At 38.7% G+C, this 19258-nt stretch overlaps 1 protein-coding gene across 2 annotated transcripts in view; it reads right to left on the minus strand.

The window, feature by feature from the left end:
* Positions 1-4846: 4846 nt before the first annotated feature.
* The window catches only part of vcanb (versican b), a 28267-nt gene continuing 13855 nt past the window's right edge, over positions 4847-19258 (minus strand). The window contains exons 2-10 of one of the 2 annotated variants that reach the window (XM_030150851.1): positions 18336-18526; positions 16249-17692; positions 15901-16014; positions 15666-15779; positions 11815-11973; positions 10176-10258; positions 7990-8134; positions 6841-7023; positions 4847-6754 (exon numbers count right to left, since the gene is read on the minus strand). In XM_030150851.1, coding sequence (XP_030006711.1) covers positions 6504-6754; positions 6841-7023; positions 7990-8134; positions 10176-10258; positions 11815-11973; positions 15666-15779; positions 15901-16014; positions 16249-17692; positions 18336-18526 — 2684 coding nt within the window. In that variant the 3' untranslated portion in view covers positions 4847-6503. The remainder of the gene's footprint in view (positions 6755-6840; positions 7024-7989; positions 8135-10175; positions 10259-11814; positions 11974-15665; positions 15780-15900; positions 16015-16248; positions 17693-18335; positions 18527-19258) is intronic. The other variant, XM_030150853.1, reaches the window with a different exon arrangement.

A 19258-nucleotide genomic window follows, 5' to 3' on the forward strand; every position in this document is an offset into this window, starting at 1 on the left:
GGGAGGGTTAGGGAGGAGGGTGGGTTTTAGGGGATGTGACCAGGTGGCCGGGGGGGCGGGGATCACACAGCCACAGCGATACCGTCATTGAAAATGGACTAGGCATGCCATAAAACAAAGGACGACATGTCTGGACTAAAGAGTTTAACAGCAAAATGTCTCATGGTTGGACTAAAACTTGGCACTTACACTGTTTTGTTCAAGACTTGGAACAACAACAAAGCCATGATTCACAGCTGAAAACAGACGAAAAGAACGACAGCTTAGATCACACAGTATGATACTTGTTAGAATGCAAGCCTAGCACAACCTTACCGATCTTTGCTGTTCATACTTCACAAGGTGCTACGACTGGTACTTTGTACTTCATCATACCATCAAGTATTTTATGTTTTTATACAAATGTGTTGGACCAAACATCAGTCTCACCACCAAATGGATTAAAAAAAAAAAAAAAGAAACATCCAGCTGTTAGGGTTGTTTTTATGTTTTCTAGGTATGTAGATGTGATTATCTAGAAATGTATTTCTGTTACTGACTATTTTTTGATATAGAAATATTTACATTATTATTATGTCTTTATGGCCAAACTATCTATATCCAAGTCTCTTTGGTTTACATAAAACATAACAACAGTGGAAAAACTAATTCCACAATCCTAAAAAAAAACATGAATTTTTGCACTGAACATACAGGAGATTACAGTATAAGGAGCTCAGAAGAGCAAGGAAACACTAGTTTGCCCTGTAAAGCAATAGAAAATGCCTGGCAAAAATAAATACAAAACTGTGCTGTGCAGCGTTATTAATCTACATGCCGAGTTCAGACTATGTTTATAGACCTTTATGGCAGTATATCTACGTTTGGCTTAAACTTAGAGCATGATGTAGCTTCTAAAAGCACACGGCAAAGCAGCTCCCGGCATAATATCTATCTAGCGCCTTGATAAACCGCTATTTTTGATACAACTAGTTTCTTATAGTGAAGGAGCAGAGCAAAACAGAGCCTCACCTGTGTGTTCATGACTGTAATTTGGTTTAATAGCATTCCTTACACAAATCAAACAGAAGAACAGCTGCTATCAAACGTATTTTCAGATCTGGACTGGCTGGGAAAATAAACTGTTATTTAAATTCAATACTGTCCCTCTCCACTTTCCCCTTCCTCTCTGTTATTACCATTGTAATATAACTTTATATTTGTGAGCCTTTACTTTTTTTTTTTGGCAACTTCATGTGATTCAAGACTGTGCAACTTGTTTTAGCATGAAAGTTACCCACTGAAATTAGACGACAAACCTTGTCATTCATAGTAGACTTCATCAGGGCTACCTCCAACATAATGCAGATCTTTTTTATTTTTATTATACAAAAATACTAGGGATGTCCGATATTGGCTTTTTTGCCAAAAACCGATATGCTGATATTGTCCAGCGCTTAATTTCCGATTCTGATATCTACCGATACTTCTGCCGATATATGTGGGATATTAAACTAATTTTAGGTAACATCACATATCTCCTGTCATGGAATTAACACATCATGCCTAATTTTATTGTGATGCCCCATTGGATGCATTCTCAAATGCAACAAGGCTTTTAAAATGTAAACACTGTCTGTGCAAAGAATACATACTTCAACTTAAGTCGTGGAAAAAATGCCATATTTATTTATTTTCTCTCCCTTCTTTCATGAGTCTATTACAGTGTGGCAACTCTACAGTACAATTTTGAAAACTGCACATTTCTTTCAGCTACAAACAATGCTTCACTTACACGTCGGTAAATGCCGGCAAAATCAAGGCATTATTTTATCGGTTTTAATGATAGGCAAAAAAAAACGATAACGATATTCACCGATATTACATTTTATGCCAATATCGGGCCGATAATATTGGTGGGCCAATATTATCTGACATCCCTAAAAAATACTAGTTGCTCACAATGCATATTATTTTGTTTGCAAAGGTTGAAAAACATACTTTTACAGCTGTTCGTATTGTAATGATGTGTGTGACTCATCCTCTTGCAATACCAAATATGGCCAGTACACAAAAATATCATTGTTATTACAAGCAACTACTTCAATATTATACTGAATAATTTTATCAATTGATAAAAAGTGACTAAATGTCTTATAAATGTGCAGTTTAGCCAGGGTGACTTTTAGATAACAGAAACAGACAAAAAGGGGCGTGTAAGGAATGCTATGTAGTCAAATTATAGTTAGAACACACAGAGCTGAGATCAAAAGTTAAACTAAGCCTGGTCCTGTGTAAGCATGGTTTTTCCTGGCTGTTTTTATCCTCTCCGATTGCTATCTAGGCTCTGCAAGACTCAGCTATGAAGCAGCCAACCTGTCTCCGATCAGGCACAGCAGGCCTGCAGCCAACCTGCACCAGCCTGCTGAATGAGACAGAAATACAATACAATTCAAATACCAGTAATTCCTGCATGGGGGTGCTCAGGCCTTCTCCCATTTAAGGGTATCACAGGGAAAATGGTGCACATTGATCAAGTGTAAGCTCAGTGTACACAGCCCCAGCTGGCCCTGACTATGGCTTAGGTCATCCACTTGGGGTTGGTGTAGGGTGAGCTTTACTTGGCCTTACCTTTGACAAGCCACTGAACAATCAAAAGGAGCGGTAATGCTACACTTTATCACTAAAGAACTGCTGGACAGACTCATAAAAATAGCTTTCTGTTATGATTATCTATGATTGACGCAAGAGATAGAAATGTTTGGTTTAACAGATTTAACAGAAGAAACACAGTACTGAAAAGTCTAAAAGATTTGCTTCTCTTAAGTTGTATTATTTTCATTTGTTTGTGAACAATTTACAGTGAATTCATGGTGTGAAGAAATCCCAAATGACCTGTTGCCTTTTATTGTGTGCATTGTCGGACTAACTTTCTTCATCAGGAGCCTTGTTAATAACCGCAGCGTACAAGGAAACCTTAGGGACCCAAAGACAAAAGGACAATAAAACAGTACATAAGCCATGACTCTGTCTCCATCTCTTTTTACTGGGATCATTGGGTTCAGTTATTATCCTAAATACATCATATCCTATGAGCAATGAGCCTGCCGTTGCAAAAGAAAATAAAAGTCAGCAGAGTTGATATGGGCTGGAGGTGGAGCGGTAATTGACTGGAGGACGGCTGGTGTAGTTGCTGGGTAATGCTGTAATGTGCTCGACGTGTTTCCAGAGGGAGGGGTGCTTGCACAACTGTTTTCCTGACAGGAACACCAAGGCCATTCATGGTCCTGCTCTCCACTTATTTTGTAAAAAAAAATGTTGCTTTTTCAGGACCTCGGTGACGACATCTGAACAGTTTTTATGTTGATTCATATTCTCGAGCTGGTTTCTAGGAGCCCGTTGACTAAGAAGGACAACACAGGTGACACGAACATTTATCATGACTCATGTTCTCTGGCTGCAGGAAATCAATATAAATAAGGCAGTGTTTACTGCAATATCACAGAGGTGACATTTTTGGAGAGAGCAAACATAATTGTATTAGATGTATAGTACTGTGCATAACTCTTAGGTCAACATTACACTGCAAATTATTTAGTTCTGACCAGGATAAAAAACAAACAAACAAACAAAAAACTTAGATTTAGAAGTGTTAGATAATTTATCTTGTTTTAAGAGTTAATTTCTTATTTTAAGTGTTCATAAATCTGTAGACAGGCTTATTTCTAGATATTAACAATCTTAATTCAAGAAATCTTGTCAAGTGAAATTATCTTCTGCATGGACAGATTTTTCACTTGTTTTGAGCACTTTTTTCCTCAGATTTTGTGTTTTTATTTTGTTTTTAGACACCCCTTTTTTGCAAAGTTAAGTTTGTTGTTTTAAGAAGACTATAAAGATCATATGTACTATAGCCCATTCAGTTGGAATAAAATATTTTAACCTCTTCTCATGAAATGGTTTGTGACAATATGATTTATTCTTGATAGAAAAAGTGTAACTGAGACTCTTGTAAGTAATTATTGAACCTGATCAAAGGTGATTACTGATGTGTAAACAGAATTATTACAACTATATGGGCAGATGTGTTTATGCATTTCTGAGTGTACAACTGGAATATACAGGAAATATGTAAACCGCCTTAAAAAAAGAGGAAAAAATAGTAATATTACAGAAGCTACAGTATATGGGATCATGTGGTCAGAGAAAAGAATGAAAGATCGCCCAAGTGTGAAGAAAAATTCTCCGGAAGGTTTTACATGAAGGTTGGAAAAATAAACCACAAGGTTCTTTCAGACCCTCGACTCAGAACAGTTCAAGATGCCCTAAATCCAAATGGAGGTCACACTAAATACTGGCTTATACCTGTAGAAGCCATTTAGTAGTGGTTTTATTTGTGTTTCAATAATGTGCATGTGTTTCCTGCATTTCATATCGTGACAGATATGAAGATGCATTCTTTATACAACCCTGCAAAAACAGCAAAACTAAACTTAACCTAATACTGTAATTGATCTTTTTCAAGTTTTTCTAGGATTTTCTCTCATAAAAGTCCTGTATAGAGTTCATATATTCCCTAAACTGAAAATAAATAGACTTGATATGTTTGTTTTTGTCAACAGCAACAAAAAACAAACAATTTGTGTCTTGATTTAAGCAGCACTTATTAATACTGGGCCACTTTGGTTCAGCCTCCACATTGTTTTTTGACTCTTTAATAGGAATAAAAGGAGTTCAGAGACAAAAATAGGGTATTTGCAGAACAATGTCGCTGAATTTTGTTTTGTTGTGGGATTTTTTGACAATAAGCCCTGAAAATGCCATCCTTCCTTGCATAACGTGGCATAAAATAAAACAGCAGGTCAGGTTGTGTTATAATAGTTTCTATTATTGCACACACAGCTGACAATGACATTGTAACAAGGACAATGGACACTTACAGTAACTTGAATGGGGACAGACAGTGATTACATAAAAACAAGCTCTTGTGCCACAGATACAGTAACTCAATTAACCACACTGTAGAAAAACAATAAAGTCATTTATATTGTGACAAACAGAATATATAAAAATGGAAAATGAAGGAAGAACAAAAAAGCAAAGATGGCAAAATTCATAAGTATCACAAGAAACTGTATGACTGTTGCATGTAGACGTTATCTCTAGATACTCCTTTTGAGTCAGACAATTTTCACATTCCCTTTTTTGTGTTGTAAGAAAAACAGATTCCAGATCTGCAGCAAAGAGCAACATCTACCTCTAGCTGAAAAAACATTCCAAAACCCAACGTTAAAGGCTGCAGGTCGGGTTGGCTTTGAGTTGCAGAACAATTAAAAGCATGAGCAGCTCAGCGAGTTACTAAACAATATGCAAAATGTAGAAAACATACATGGCGGCAGCATGTTCTACATGATAGGATGCTTTCTTTTAAAGTTTCAATATGACAGAATCTGTAAACAGCAAGGAAGTCATCACTTCAGTTCCAATGACCTTTATTTAATATCACAGTCCATTTGTAGTTTTAAGTATACAATAAGTTAAAATCATATGGCTTCATATAATATCTATGATATAAATCCTATGAATAATACCACTCCTGTAACACACACCAAACATTCACACTGTAATAATCTACTGTTCCCTCTTTAGCTGTATGCTACTCTTTAATCTATGACATTATAGATTCGTCTCAATTTTGAGCATGTCATGGCACATTTAGAGCATGGAAAAACCATGAATTATATTATTGTTTTTGTGTCTCTACAAAATATAAGTCATGCACTTGCAAAAAATCTTTCTCTGTGCTCTCCATGTGCTGCTGTTGAGACACAAATGTAATTCCTTATAAAAGATTTCCCCACTCCCTTTTTTTCTTTGTTGGATTTTGATAAAGTTTTGTACAAAATGTAAAAAAAAAAAAAGGGGTCATAATAATCATCTTAATCTGCACAAAATGACAAATTGAAAATGCTCTATTATAATAATTTACAGCGATGAATTCATGCTCCTTATATTCTATCAATAACGTAAAACAAATTCTCACAATTACAGGGCTAGCTCATATAAAAATAGTGTGTTTTGGTAGCTAGACGTACTGCTCAGTATTTATGTGCCGTGTTATTAGACTTGAAGATTTCACAGAAAGCGCCGGTGTTCGGATTCTGCACTGGGATGTGAAGTAGAAAAGGAGAACACCGTATGATGATTTTCACAGACCACCTGTGTGATGTTTGACTATGCCACACAATGAAGCCTTTAAGGCATTAGTCTTCCTGTTTAGAGCACTGTGACATTGATATGGGAGACTGTTTCAGGAAATATAATCAGTGAGCTAATTTACTAATGAAACTCACTGGTGTACAGACCCTGGAGTGTGCTGAAAAGGTTTGCACTACTGAAATGTCTCCTATGTCCTTATGAGAGCCATTGATAGACAGTTTGGTGCATTACTCTGTCTATCCATGCCTCTGGATGACACGACAGGCCTGCTACTGCTAAACTGATTTACAAAACCACAAACCAGATCAGTGTCTCATCTGATCTTCATCCTGCGTTAGGCCCTCCGGTTGCCTCTTCTCTCTCAGCAGCTGCTGGAAGCGCTTCTGGAAAGGGCCCAAGAAGTTATGAAGGATGCTGTAACTTTGTTGTTGCTCTGGTTGATTGTGTTTTTCATGACTCTTGGTTTGATGGATGTGATGGTTCAACAGCCTGTTTTGCTGTTCGTTGTTTTGGTTGTTGCGGCGCCGGAGAGAAAACGACTTGTGGTATGTTGCCGCTAAGAAAATAGAAAAAAATAGAGTAAGCATCAATGAGAAATATGCATTGTGTGTGTTGTCGTAAAGCCATAATGTCAGCACTCACGGCTCATGCAGGTGACTCGCGGTGTGTCCCACTGGCCATTGGCTCGACAGCGAATAGTGGGGGGGTGTCTCTGGATGAAGCCTTGTTTACAGTGATAACGGACCAGGGAGTTGATCTCATAGCGAGGCTTCATGGCTCCAAACACTCGAGCATCCTTCACCACTGGAGGCTGCCCACACGCCACTGGATGGTAGAAAGAATACATGACGGTACTCATATTTTCAGAGTAAAACTACTTGATTACAGCCTTTTTTCTACACTAGATTAAATGCCTTCCAGCCTCATTTCAATACTCACACTTACACAAAAGGTCTCAAACAACTTTAGAAAACTTCAGAAAAATTTTGAAATATTTCATTTTGTAGTCTGACATATTTAACCCCATTTAAGGGGGTCGATCATCCTCCTAAAGTGGACATTTCTTTGAGTTTGGTTTAGTTCAAACTGGATATCCACAACATGAATTTTCGTTAAACACTTTACACTTTACAGCACAGCTAAGAAAGGCATTGGTAAAAGATTATATGTATATTTGTATGTGTGTATGTGTACTTGTATATTGTGTATATGTATAAATGTATAGATGTATGTATGTGTATACGGATGTGTGTGTGTGTGTGTGTGTGTGTGAATAGATATATAAATATAGAGGAGCAATGTAAAAGGAAGAGTGACATATATATTATTAATAATATTTTAGGGAGACGGGGTGGGATTAAATAAGTTGCACTTCTTCCCACCCCTTTTCGGGCATGTAAATGGAACTATTGTGCTGTTCTTCTGTCTAAGATTGTTATGATTCTTGATATTTGTATTATTATGTATGTCTTGATAGTTTGCATATATGTTACATTTCATTGCATGTTCACAATAAATCACAAAAAAAAAAAAAAAAATCACAATAAATTACTGTTTTATCCAAAAGCGGCACATTCAAAGTTAGTCAGACACTCTCAGTAGTTAACTGGATGCTAAAAACATTAATCAATAAGAAGTCAAGTTTTTTCATAGTGAAGGTCATTTTCCCTGTTTGACTGTTCTGTTTTAGGACATTGAAATAAAGCAGATGTAACCTTAGGGGAAAGACATCAGACTCACACTTTGCTGTCAGAAACATGTGCATGTATTTCCATTTTTCCATGTGTGTACCTGTTCCTTTTTTGCAGGTGAAGGTCAGGTGGTAGTTGCAGGGCACGTCGTTCCACTGCCCCCCCTCATGCCAAATCATCACCACACAGTCCTCTCCTGACTGGAAAAAGCTGTCGGGCTGGTTGGGTCTCCAGTGGTCGTATTGCTGTCGGAATAGTCACAGAATATCAACTTAAGGGTAAAGTACCTTTAGGAAAGAGCTGCAAAAATCTAAACTGAAAGGCTGGGAGTGGTCTGTGCTTCACCATACAGAGAAATTCAACATGATTTCTGCAATTACCCAGCTGTATTCAGTACTTCCCAGACATATGCAGCATTACATGTATAAGGGATGAGAAGCCCCCACCTATCCCCATGAGGAATGTGGATGGCGCAAAAGCAGGGTTAACTCACATGTGACTGGATGTAATTCACAGAGAGACCAGACAGTGGTGCTATTAGGACAACAAATAGCAGATGCAAAACCAACTCTGTGGCATCTCTGTGGCTTATTTACAGGAAGAATACCACAAACAAGTCAAGACTAAGGAAATGTCCTGACAGAGAGCATACACAGACATAACAGATGGACTGCATGCATGGTTTTGTACAGCCACTCACTCTAAAGAGCATACACTGTCTGGACAAACTTTGGCAATGTTCACCCAGTAAGGGTGTGCCTCTTTATACTCTGGATGATAACACATTACAACAACAGAGTCCCCCCAGTATCAGGTTTCTAGCTCTCATCGGTCCAACTTTTGCTGCATAATGCAGCTCACATGCTTAAACAGCTGAGCGTTCCCAGCGGACGCAGAGTGTGAGGATGTGTCATCATCGCCGAGGACACAGAGGAGGCAGTGGCTGCTATGCAGAGCAGGAGTCACGTCACTATGAGCAACTGCTGCACGGCATTCAGTGAAAATGATGTCATGTGACGCTTTCATGACAAGTACACAGGTCAGCACCTTGAATGTTAAATAGTCCATACTGGCGCATTTTGTGTCCTTACACGATCCTCTGTCTCACTGCTCCTTAGAAATGCTTTGTCTGGTTCTAATTTTCCAACCATTGTTTTCTTTCTGGGAATAAACCATGCACAGACAAAGATATGCATCTTGTTCTGCTTTATGACCACTGTATTACATTTATTATTTCCTAATATTTCCCTTCCAAATCAGTTTAAGATGAAGTTAATAACATGATGAAACCAGCAATGCTGCTGCACTAATAAAAACATTACTGACTCCTCTATGTCTACTTTCTGTTATCCTGACACTAAAAATCTCAACAACTAAAGAGCAAACTCAGGGCAAATGTTTAATCTGTGAAATACTTCATATATTAAATACAGCAAAGCTTTATTTGACTACTGAACATGCATTATTTTGCATTATCGTTGAGGCGTTTGTTTGGTGTGACATGTAACAGTTTGGATTAATGGATTCTACGTTCACTGATGTTATGCTCAGCTTCTGAAATACATGGACATGAAGGTATTTTATATGTATATGCATGTGTATATGTATATGTATATGTATATGTATATGTATATGCATGTGTATATGTATATGTATATGTATATGCAGTGTAATCACAGACATAGGAACCGTGATACCACCCATTAGTTTATGAGCTGTGGTTTGAAGTAGTTTGCGATTTGGCCATGACCCTATTGGCTTTTTGGAGGAAGAAGTGACCATATTTGGATAAAAGGGGCAGGATGACAGGAGCCTGATGGTTCAGAGCCATCAGCGAGAGGTCACTGCTGAGCTTAGGGTAAATACAGGCTTCTGGGATCAATAAAAGTGACAGGAAAAACTGTGTATTAAAAAAGTAGAAATTCTGAACGCCCATCTTACTAGAAATTTTATTAATGGAAGAAAAATGTAAAAATGTACCACCAGATTTATTTATAATTGGACTTATTAAAGGTTTTCAATAAAACAGATGAGACCTGAATGAGTCCTGAAAAAAAAAAGACTGTGTAAGTGTATGGGCTTTTTGGAGCTACTCCATGTGGCCATCACTGGTATTACAACTTAAAGATACTTCTACATTCATTTTCATTTTGGAGCTGAGGTTCAATCGCAAATAGCTTTATTTGTGTACATAAGTCACACCGTTAACTCCTAATTTCTTAAAATCTTATTTGAAAAATGTGAAAAATATTCTGTATTATAACGTAAATATAATGTGTGTCTTACCATTGGTCTACCGTCAGTCCATCTGAAGTCTCTCTCAAACATCTTGTCGTTGAGGCCTATCCACTGGTAATCACTCCCCAGTCCTGTACAGGAGACACACTTCATCCTATTGAAATCTATTATTGCACAAAGCCTGTCTGATAATGAACAGACATTACTGGAGCTAATTATTATGCAAAGGATTTCAGATGAGAATGGAACTGCATCTGAATAGACCTGGATATTCAAAGAGAAGAGCTGTAAACAAAAGAGGAAATGTTCAGTTGACACACACTGTTTAGCACATTTGTGGTCTGAACATGTGTGTGGCACAAGGGTTTGGTGAAAGGGTTTAGCGCAGAGTGTGAACAAGCACAGAGCAGGAAGTGGAGGATATGTTCTGGCTGTGGAATGGCACGAGTCCATTTCATCTCAATGAGCAGCTTCCCCAGTAAAATGAGAAGCAGGGTCCGTCTGCATGTGGCTCAAGCTTTGATTTGTCAATGAAAACTCTTCACCCCCTGTTTCAACTTTTATTTGATCTTTTTAATACTACTTTAATACTATCCGATGTGACTGGGCTTCCTTCTAAACACACAAAAGCACCAAAATGTTTCAGGGAACATTTGCAGATCAAATATATTTTTCAGTGCAACAATAAGCAAATGATGTCACAACAGAAGGACAAAATATGGGATACGCACAGAAAAGAAAGAGTTTAAGAAAGGCTTATGAGGGTCATATATTATTGTTTCACTGGTTGAGTTAAAGCCACTGTGATTGGGTAAGATAAGATAAGATAAGATAAGATAAGATAAGATAAGATAAGATAAGATAAGATAAGATAGGATAAGAGGATAAGAAAAGATAAGATAGGATAAGATAGGATAAGAAAAGATAAGACAAGATAAGATAAGATAGGATAAAAAAAAATAAGATAAGACAAGATAAGATAGGATAAAAAAAATAAGATAAGACAAGATAAGATAAGATACGATATGATAAGATAAGATAAGATAGGATAAAAAAAAGATAAGATAGGATAAGATAAGGTAAGATTGGATAAGAGGATAAGAAAAGATAAGATAAGATAAGGTAAAGTAAGGTAAGGTAAATTAAAAGTAAGGTAAGGCAAGGCAAGGCAAGGCAAGGTAAGGTAAGGTAAGGTAAGGTAAGGTAAGGTAAGATAAGATAAGATAAGATAAGATAAGATAAGATAAGATAAGATAAGATAAGATAAGATAAGATAAGATAAGGCAAAGGTAAAGCAAGGCAAGGTAAGATAAGACAAGATAAGATAAGATAAGATAAGATAAGATAAGATAAGATAAGATAAGATAAGATAAGATAAGATAAGATAAGATAAGATAAGATAAGGTAAGATTGGATAAAGAGGATAAGAAAAGATAAGACTTTATTGATTCCACTATCAGGAAATTGCAGTAAAATACAAATTGCTGCAAAATACAAAAACAAAGGGCAAGCAGAAACATTTAAGTGTGAAATATTTAATCTAAAAGAGAATCTGTTATTTATATTACTTGTTCAGTCCTCCTGTTCTGGTGACTTGGCTTTTACTTCCATCCTGCCTTCAGTGTACTTCTGTAATGAATGCTGAGCACTAAACAGTGTTTATGAAAGTAATAGAAAATAGACTTACGGTTGACGAACTGCTGCTCCTCATATGACAGGATGCTGCTAAGGTGGGCGCCGTGCATCCGACACTCCCTCTCAGCAGCGTCCCAGGTCCGACGGTGTGTGAAATACTTATAGCAGTGAGACTGAAACTTCTGCCAACCAAATCCACATACTTCAGTGTCTACAGAGAGGAGGACAAGGGGGATGTTTTGACAGTTTAATTGTTAACACTCCTTAAAGGTTTGCTTTAGTTTGTATAGTATCAAGTGTACGATGTCCAGTCTTTAGTCGGTGTAGTCTAAACACAGTTTTTCATCTTGTGAAATATTGTGCATTGCGTAATTATTCTACTACATCCAGTGTACAGCAGGCATTTTTTACCTGCAGACATAGACCATTGTAAAGCCACTCTACATTCATTTATTATTCTGTCTGACACTGAATTCAACCTTGGACCTGTTCTGTAGGAAATAACACTAACCACTGTGTCCAAAAGAGAAAGAAAAGAGAAGACTTTATTGTGAGCAAGGCAAATAGAGGCAATGCAGCAAATGTGTAATGACCAATAAAAGATTCATTAAAAATACTGTAGCAGCCCTTACTGCTCAATCAGGCAAGAAAAAGACACAACAGCAGCTGCAGAACTGGAAACAATGAGGGGAAAAGTTGCTTAAAGTTAGGTTTCAACTAAAGTCAACATGGCACTGTTTAGGTTGAACTGTTTATTCTTTTTCAACAAATATTCATCTGTAGTTAACTGATAAGTCCTCTGGGGTCTTTGCTACAAGTACAGTGATGCAGGGTTACATGAGCAGCAGGGTCTGCATCAGCTTTAACTCTGAGGCTGAATGTTGTCACTTTGTTTTTATGTTTCATATGCCAATGTTTTCGGAGAAACTACAAGAAAAGAGCAACTGACGACCAAGCACTTGAAAACAATAACCACCTACACATTAGTAACATTAGCAACCAGGAGGAACATTGCAGCAACACCTTAGCATTTGAGCAACTGCTAAACAAAAGGTAAAACTCAACTCAAACTCAAATCCCACCTCTTCAGATCATCATTCGAAAACTGACCGCCCATTCAACCTCTTCCACTCTCACCTACCGTCTTTTGTGTGTTTTTCTTTTGTCAGTATTTGTCTCTGTATTTGTTCTTCGATCACCATTTAGTATTAACTTTGTATCTGTTTGTTGTACCTTGGTTGTTTATTGTAAAGCATCTTTGAGTACTTAGAAAAGCGCTATAAAAAACTGATGTATTATTGTTATAATTATTATTATTATTAAAAAAAACAACAGCAACATACCTACTTTAGTTTGCAAAATTTAACCAACTACCAATATTACAACTGTATGGACAGATTTTACATCCTTAAGGAAAGAAATGAAAGTAAGCACCTCATTTAGCTGATTGAGGATTAAGAGCAGACTAGGGAAAAGATTTCACAAAGCTGTGATAGTATAAGTTGTATAAAATGCAGCATACACACAAGTCTCATAGTCTTTAAAACTGGATGGTCTGTGGCAAGACTTGGCTGCTTTGTTCTGGTAATTACATTATATACACTACATTGTCCATAGCCAGTTGATTTGCTTCCCTGCTGTGGTAACATAAACGTATTGCAGCCACACAATAGCTTTCATTTGTTTCTTTCTAATCAAGCTCTGGTTTAGGCAAAAGAGAGAGGGAGAAATAAAAAGACAGCGAGCCCGAGCTGAGGTCCAGCTGGGGAATAAAGGCCCCACACTGAATGAGCTCAGTAACACACAGTTGGACTTCATTAACCCTCACAACTCTCCAGTTGTCTGCAGGTCAAACACACGCACAGTGATAATGTACAACACACATATTTAGTTTGCTATACAATGACTTTAATCAGTTGTATGCTTTGTCAGTCTCAGTAAACAATGGATGTTTTGTATCAGTGGCCTCAGAATGATGCGTATGCCAATAAAGCCATGAAGGAAAGTTGCTGTCAGACCTGCGGGGTATGAGCTATCGTCAGCCCACTGCTGATCATCTTAATAACTCCACTGTGCAGCCACCTGGAGGGTCAGGTGAGGACTCCAGACCCACTAATAAACACATAGTCTTGATCCATGACTCTGCCTCTGGCATCCAATCACTGTTTGCAAAAAGCAGATTCTGATGGAAGGAATCGGTTTACGCCAGCCTAAACACTGCTTTATCCAAATGGTGAAGTCTGAGGCTGTATTTAGCAGTATTTAGCATTATTTCAATGCCACACAGCTGCAAAAGCTTTCGGACTAAAATAATAGAGCAATTATCTCTTTTCTTGCTCTTTCCACTGGCAAACTGATACAAGAGGACAGCTGTGTCTGCTCTTTATCTAATACTGCATGTACTGTATGTGGATGGGGAAACTGGTCCAATACGATTTACATGTACACCATGTTGTACAACCTGCTCAGATCCTTCACATTTCTACAGCATTCTTAAAAAAAAACCCCCAAAAACATACAAGTGTTTTAACTGCAGATAATTAAGCACAGACAAGAAAATACTCTTGTTTAAAACCGGCTTTATTTGATTTTTAATTAAATATGCAACTTCCTTGCTATGCTTTATTAAGAATAAATAATGTCAAATTTTTCACAATTACACATTTACTATAAGCACTAAACTGATAATTCTCCCCCTACAAGAAATATTTATAGGGTGAAATCTGAATAGTTTCAAGTTCGCTGGATGAATTCCAACAAAGCTTTTCATAATTCATACAACCTCATCCATTAAAACTGTGGGTAAAACTAACTGCACACTTCTCTCCCTGCTTTGACAACTAGCCGGTATTACAGTGTTATGACTTTTATCATTACCTCTACTACACAATAGAAAAAGGGAAAGCAGCTTCATTACAGCATTTCTATTTCATAGAAGTCTAGTTAAGTGCAAGAAATACTGGGAGAGGAACACTAATATCAATTTTTTATGGAAAAATATTAATCCTTGGAGACTCCTTGTATGGCTGAACCTTGATTTGCTGCTGAGTAATGGCAAAAATATTGGATTAGAGGCTGGAACTAATCTGCTGTAGAGCCAACGCCCAGTGCAAGAGGACAACTGCGGAGAAAAAAATCATTCTACACATTGTGTCCACCTGTGTGATGGCACTTCAGATAGTTTATTGTTTAGGTCTTCTTATCTTCACTTTGAGCATCTGTTCTATCAGTGTTTACTGAGCTCACTATGTTTTTTTCAGAGACGTGGAGTCGGAGACAGTTTGGAATGAAGCCATGAATTTGTTGACTTAAGACTTGCCTGTTAAAAACCAACATGTGTCTTTGACTGTAATTATATTGATTTGCAACGTCACTTGGACTTTTTTTGACCTGGAATGACTACCTCAACCCAACAAAGAAAAATGACTTTATAAAAAAAAGTTAAGTGAATTAACTGAATCAAGAGGGAAGTTGTGTCTGTATTAGCGCAGATTAGTAGAGAAGCACTGGATGATGGCTCACATCTGAATGTTGATGTAGAAACCAAAGACATACAGCAACAATGCAAGTGGACATCTGAAAACATTGGTGAGGTGCATATAATGACTTGTTTGGACTCATGGAGCAAGTTCAGTGCTGTCAGTCTTCACTTCAAGTTAAGACATGAGACTGACAGGACGTTAAAAACAACAGCTTTGTTCTCCCTCTGCTTGCCATACCTGTGAATACACATTTTTCTTGTGACTCTCAGCTTATTTGTACCCTCTCTCAAAGAATAAGAATAAAACTAATGCTAAGAACGGTAAAACTAACACCAAAGCAGCACTAATCTTGAATGACTTTGCTTTGTTTTTGTACTTTTTGTGCATAAAGTGATTGTAAAATCATTCTTCAGAGGCTGACCTTGTTCGCAGAGCTCTCCTGAATAGCTGGGCAGGCAGAGACAGGTGAAGGAGTTGACCCCGTCCAGACAGGTGGCTCCGTTCAGACACGGGTTAGACTGGCACTCATCAACATCTGCAGACACAAGCCTATATTATTCCTCATCGTCCCATCTGTCAGTACAGGGTCAATACGGTGTGTTCAAAAAAAGCACATGTGTAGGTGTGTGTGTGTGTGTGTGTGTGTGTGTGTGTACCAGTTTCACAGTACTGCCCAGTGTATCCAGGTGCACACATGCAGATATTTTGTGGTCCTCTCTTGTAGCAGGAACCTCCGTTGAGACACACACTATCAGAGCATGGCAGGAGATCTGTACAAATGACACCAAGCAAATGGAAACTCATTAAAATCACACCAGTGTATGCGTCATTAGCAGAGCTGTAATGGGCTGTAGCTCACTGGCTCTCAGTGACTGGAGGAGGCTCAAACAACAGCTGTGGATTTTATTCATCTTCACAGATTCAGCCAGAGAAAAGAGAAGTACTAAGTGTTTACACTGTGGTAAAAGCTCAACAGCAAAACATTAGTAATACAATTCATGTACCTCTGATATTCACAGTGCTAGCTTCCAAAGAATACGATGAATCAGTGCCAGTCTCTGGTTGCTGTGTGGCTGGGGTCTCTTCTGGTGCCTGAGGAAGTGCCTCCACCAGAGGAGGCCTGATCTCTTTGTCATAGTCCTCAAAGTCATCTGGGAGAGGGGTGGCAGCAGGGTCAGGGACCAGAGCCCACTGGGGGACAGAATGGGTCCCGTGCTCAAAAGTGTACAAGGGTGTTGCTGTTGAAGACACTGGGTGGGGTATGAACTTTGTTGAAGTTGGGGTGGGTTTCTCAGTTGTGAACTGCTCAGTTTGGTCTCTGTAAATCTTGGTGGTTTGTGTGGTTTGGTCAGCAGGGGTTGTGGTTACAGGCTCAGTGGTAACAGTCAGATGTGTCATGTCATCTGTGGATACGAAGGAGGGATGTTTAGTGTGTTTTGGCGTGCTAAGCTCGGATGTTATGAGTTTGGTGGTGAGGGTGGTTTGGTCTCCAACAGTCACAGCTGCTAAAGCTGGTGCAATTGTAACAGCAGCCTCTGTAAGGTAAACCAGACCATGTTCCCCAGAACCTCCCCCCTCTCCGGATGGCTGCTCTGTAGCTGAGCCTGCTTCTGTGGCTCCGTCACCAGGAGGTACGACAACAGGGACTTCAGATACTCCCACTTCCACCGAAGGCTGTTGTGGATGGAGGGTGGAATAAGTTGGTGGGAGTGTGTGCAGAGACCTGGGTGACAATGTGCTGGTTATCGTAGGTGTCTCTGGCAAGTTAGCATCTTGGCCTGAAGCCTCGTCCTCTCCTGATGCAGACCCTTCGAACTCTTCTGTTTGTGTCTTTGTTGTAGTGGGTGTTTCCTGTGTATCTGGAGTTAAAGTGGGAACCTCAGTCCCTCCGATTTCTGTCTCATCAGTCATGACACCTGACAGAATCTCTGGAGCTGGTGTGGGCAAAGATTCATCGGCTGATCCCTCCAGCGTTGTCCCCGCCTCGTCATCCGTGGCCCGGCTTGCAGACCCTTCCATATCCACGTAAGTGGAGGGTCTTTTGGTCACAGGATGGGAGACAAGAGAGGAAACTGAAGCAGAGGATACAGTAGGTGCCACTGATGAGACCAAGGATGAATAAGTAGTTGTGCTCATAGCTGCTGCCATCTGATCATCTGGTTGTGGAGTTTTGACTCCCTCAGAGTCTGTAATTATGTGGTGAATAGTGTCAGGATACAGGTCTGACTCTGTAGTGACATCTGGGTATGTATCGGTGGGATGAGAGTCCACATCATCTGTTTCCTTTGTTGGCGTCTCCTCTGTGTGGATTTCTATGTTGCCATAGTCAAAAGGGGTAGCACTTTCCTCCTCCTTCTCCTTGTCATCCCCTTCATCTACCTGGACAGGGGTGGCTGTCTCAAACTGGTCTCCTCTGGCTTCCTCTGGCAGCTCTGGCTCAAAAGTCACCTGCCCAAAAAAAAGTCACAATAACTAACACATATATACATAAACAAGACTAATCCTTAGAATTCTTTAAGAAATTTTATGCAAAATCTGACCTTTGTTCTCATGTTTTACACTCAACTAGATATGTGCTGAGATATTTGACCACAGCAGCAGCACTAGGAATACTGTGAGTAGTCATAAAGGTCTGAACAAACCTCCAAATGGATATGAAGCGAATCTATAGTATGTGAGCCATCAGATGACAGCAATTGGCCGTATACACTTAGTATTAACTTATATTCTATCTGTAAAATTGTCCTTTTCATTCTTACTTAATAACACTTAGCTGCACTGAATAGTTGAGGAAAATTGTGTTGTAATGAAACTTAAAAAGACTGTAGTATATTGTAATTATTACAACTGTTTAAAGAATTATCAAGACAACCAAAGTGATAGTGAATGAATGAAATGGAATGATACCTAATCACACAAATGTCTTAAATAAATAGATCTGAAGTGAGAGATTTGAATATTCTAGGTACATTTTTTCTGTAGCATCACCATGTTCCTACATCTCAGAAATGTCTTTTCTGAACACAGTGTTATTAACACGGATATAAATGATGTCCAAAGCTAATGAGCCCTTAGAGTCCAGTGGTTGTACCTCATGTTTTCCGTTGACAAAGCTGACCGTTGGAGGCAGGCCAATAGGAGAGGGGTCAAAGGAGTCAGCATCACCACTGCCCTGGATAGCCTCACTGGCAATCTGGGAAAAGTCAGTAATCTGGGGGAAGAACTGCTGGGAGCCGTCAATGCCACCCCCAGGTTGGTTCAAGATTTTCAGGACATCGTCAACTAAAAACAAAAGAGAAACAAACAACATGAATAGATAGATGTACAGATGATAGGAAAGCCTGATAATAGACAATAAAATCTAATGGTAGAACATCCCATTTTGTATGGGCTTTTCCCTTTATTGCATCTGTCTACATATGTCTGTCTTTAGCATTAAAACAATTGCCTTGAGCTGATAAGTGAAGTCAGTGTCTCAATTGTACTCAAGCTAATTTCTGATGTTGATTAAAAGGAACCAAGTGCATATCTGGATGGTTAACAGTCAGCGGTCTATGTTGGTTATGATTAAGGTTGGTCAGTCAGTGCCAGGGGCTGCACTCAGACAATGCACACTTGTGTCTCTTCATTAAGACTTTATGGTACACATGGAAACAATATCGTGGGAACTGGGGTAAAAAAATGTGCAAAAAGCAATGCGAAAACACCAGACCTCACTTTATCTTGCTTGAGGATGAAAAGACGCTCTCTGCATGTGACTTATCTAAGCAGTTAAACTGCATTAGCTGCAATATGTTTGCCCAAAGTCAAAAAGCCTCTGTTTGACTCGGAACTCAATACCACAAGAAACAGGAATACGTTTCATCATAATGTTCAGTGCAACAATTTTCCTAATTTCCTCAAGACGTGGAAACAGTGAGTGAAAGGGCCTCACACAAACCTGCGCCGGGTTCATGTGATGATATATAACCTATGCAACATAATACTTCTTTAATATTTCAATAACAAACACAA

Source organism: Sphaeramia orbicularis, chromosome 12, assembly GCF_902148855.1.
Source record: "Sphaeramia orbicularis chromosome 12, fSphaOr1.1, whole genome shotgun sequence".
NCBI lineage: Eukaryota > Metazoa > Chordata > Actinopteri > Kurtiformes > Apogonidae > Sphaeramia > Sphaeramia orbicularis.